At 32.8% G+C, this 3,226-nt stretch overlaps 1 protein-coding gene across 4 annotated transcripts in view; it reads right to left on the bottom strand.

Annotated features, from left to right (window-relative positions):
* Window positions 1-1,352: 1,352 nt before the first annotated feature.
* The window catches only part of CD55 (CD55 molecule, decay accelerating factor for complement (Cromer blood group)), a 37,590-nt gene continuing 35,716 nt past the window's right edge, over window positions 1,353-3,226 (bottom strand). For all 4 annotated transcript variants that reach the window (XR_001004550.1, XM_011966858.1, XM_011966865.1 and 1 more), the window contains one exon: window positions 1,353-2,294. Coding sequence is in view for 2 of the 4 variants with exons in the window: in XM_011966851.1 (XP_011822241.1) it covers window positions 2,171-2,294 (124 nt within the window). In the remaining 2 variants the exon portion in view is untranslated. The remainder of the gene's footprint in view (window positions 2,295-3,226) is intronic.

Raw genomic sequence — 3,226 nt, forward strand, 5'->3', positions numbered from 1 at the left:
TAACAAATACATCAGTCTCAAGAGGAAAAGCAATACAACCTTTGCAAAGTAAAATCTCATAGGAGACGTTATCCCGAGCAAAAATAAAACCGCTCAACCTCATAACTACAGGATACACAGTAAACAGAAATCCTACAAGAAAATAGCTTTACCCTTAGCCAGCCTATTGTTTATATTTTCTTCAAGGTAAATGACTGTTAAATAGCATTTCCGCTTTTACCCTTATCCAAAGATAGTAAGTTCTTGCTATTATAAACCTATTTTATGCTCATTGATTCTAATTTGATTGAGCAGAATAAAAAGTCTAGAGCTTATAATTTTCACGTCTACACAGAACACATGACATAGTCTAGCCCTTGCTCTAAGCCTTTCCTACTTCAACCATCCTGCCATTATAATCTCATCTATTACTGCTTTCTCAATCAGCTTCCTGCCTTGAATGTCTCCCTCCCTGCCACTCAGTTACTTAACAAACAGCTTAAGCACCCATCATATTAGGGGCTCTAACACTTATAACTTTATCTTCTTTCTCTCAGTAAATATATATTTTGGTCTTCCTGTAGCAAACTATAAGCAACTTGAGGGCAGACACTTGTATTTATCTTGGTAAGCTCACATTTAGCATATGGCAACTTGCACATAGTAGGCACTCAGCTTTTTTTCTGAATAAAAAAAGCACTCAGCTTTTTTTCTGAGCCAGTGTTACTGCTACCCCTGGAAGCACTGGGTTATTACAGAATAGGCAGAGCAGGCCCTCATATTTAACAAATGAATGAATGGATAGGTGGATATGTGCCTACTCTTAGAACTTCTAGGAAAGTTCAAAGAATTTCCCAATATTAGAAACTATTAGGAAATTATTGATAGTACTGCTAGTTGTGGTAACTGTGGTTAAGGAGGAAAAAAAAGTTTTATTTTGAGAAATACACATTAAAGTCTTCACAGTGAAATTCCATGAACGTAGGAAATTTAAAGTACTTCAACAACAAAACAGATGAAGCAAAATGACAAACATTGCCATAATAAATCTAGTTATATTCTATATAACTAGTACATCTTAGTCTAGTCTAATACCTATAATGTAATTGGCAAGATGACAAGAATATGGTAAAAACCTAGAAATTAATCAGATTGTCTTCAGGTAAATCAGGAACAAGTAATATAGGTACTCTAACAGGAAAGGATATGACATGCTTGAGAAAGTACAATATAATTTTAAAGTAACTGAAAATTATTCGCACTAGGACAACCAAGAGACAGGATTCTGAACTGCTCGTAGGAGGCAGGTAGGGAATTTCTTATTCAGAAATAAAGTAGTCATGTTTAAGAATAAATTTCAAATACTACATGAGACCAAAAAATGGGATCACTCATTTATTTCTATTTAGGGAAAATAAATTTTTCTTCACATATCTTCAGCTTTTCTTGTTTTACATGTAAAATCAGTATGTTCACTGTCATAAATAAATATAAATAAATATTACAAAAGAATAAGATTTACAAATTTGACTATGGACATCTCACTTCAGAAATAACATATAATCTTTTCTTATGTGAATACTGTAGTATCTCTGGATACTTTTAAAGACATTAAGTCAAAGAAGACATCTTTCACAGGCTTTTTGCAAACTGTATTTGTGCAACAAAGGAAGACTCAGTCTTTCATTCTATATTCCTCCCTTGTCACCATCAACACCCCTGGCTCACTAGCATGTTTTACCTTTAAAATATTTTGCCAATCTGAAGGAAAAATGAAAATGTCTTACAGTCAAACATTACTTTATAATGTGGTTCATCTCTCTTTAGCAATTTTGCTTAAAAGAGACTGAATTGGGTTTTCATTTGCTTTTGATATCCAAATGTTTTTCATTTTTTATTTCCTTCATAAGTAGGAAGATCTTGTGGGAAAAAAAATTACTTTTCTTCTCTTTTCCTTGTGTTCCCATTCTAAATATGAATAAATCTCTATGCTTTCTTACACTTTTAGGAAAGGAATCACTCTCAATTCTGCAAGTTGTTCTATTTTCAAGAGGTAGAGGTGTGCTGAGAATGTGATTCTGGGACTGCCTTTTTTCTCCTTTGTTGACATTCCTAACACACCCTAAAGACAATGAAAGCATCCTAAATGAAAAGCACAATTGCATTTATTGTATCCAATATGCAGATAAGTCTAAGAGACTAGAAACAGTCTGTATAGTTGTGTGTATTTTCTTCTTAACTCTTCTTTGGCTAAGTCAGCCAGCCCATGGTTACTAGCGTCCCAAGCAAACCTGTCAACGTGAAACACGTGTACCCTGAAAATTCAAAAAAAAAAAAAAAAAAAAAAGTTAAAATCAAAATGATTTTATTTACTAGTGATAAACATTAATTTTTAGTTACTATGTGATAAATCGCCAAAAAGAATCAGTTAATTTGGGGTGCAAAACAAAAAAAATAATGGTAATAGAATATGGACAAGATTCTACAGGTAGGGTTTATCAGCTACAGCAACAACTAAAATATGACATGGAGTTTTTAGTTTCTCGAGATGAAGAGTGGCTAAGCTAGAATGAATTAGGGTACCCTCAGATTAAAAGTCAATGAATTCCTAAGTGTGGGAGATGTTAAAAAAAATAAAAATAAATAAAAACCCCTGAATACTACTACATGTGGAAGAGAAGATTAAGAGATGAAGACACTCAGTTTTACAGACACATTTACACAGTTATTTTTGTGTGATAATTTTGTATAAAGATATGAGATGTCTTTTAAGATCTATAAACATGACCTATAAAAGGATATCTTAGCACATATTATAATTTTTCTTAAACACTGAAAACTCTAAAAGCCACCAAGCAAAAGGAGAAATACAAGGTAGGTCAACCATCTCATGATGCAAATTATCATAATAAAGGCATTCTCTTTAAGTCCTAATATATCATCCCTTTCCCCCCAAATATTTGTGGCATTATACATCTAATCATTACAATAAACTGACTTCAAAACATAGGATAATAAGCATACTGCTACCAAGTCCAGAACTGACAACGTGTCACAGTAATGATTCGATGCGCTAGTCATTCATTCAACAAAGGAAAAAACAACTCTAACGCCAGTATTGACTTAAGCCTCTATTATCCTTTAAAAGTCATGAAGAACCCCCTAGCCAAGGGTATTAATGGATATTTTACAAGATACAGAAATGTGATGTTATTAAACCATATATACCTTTTATAATTTACCAGAA

This window comes from Mandrillus leucophaeus, unplaced genomic scaffold (genome assembly GCF_000951045.1).
Source record: "Mandrillus leucophaeus isolate KB7577 unplaced genomic scaffold, Mleu.le_1.0 Scaffold1194, whole genome shotgun sequence".
NCBI classification, from domain to species: domain Eukaryota; kingdom Metazoa; phylum Chordata; class Mammalia; order Primates; family Cercopithecidae; genus Mandrillus; species Mandrillus leucophaeus.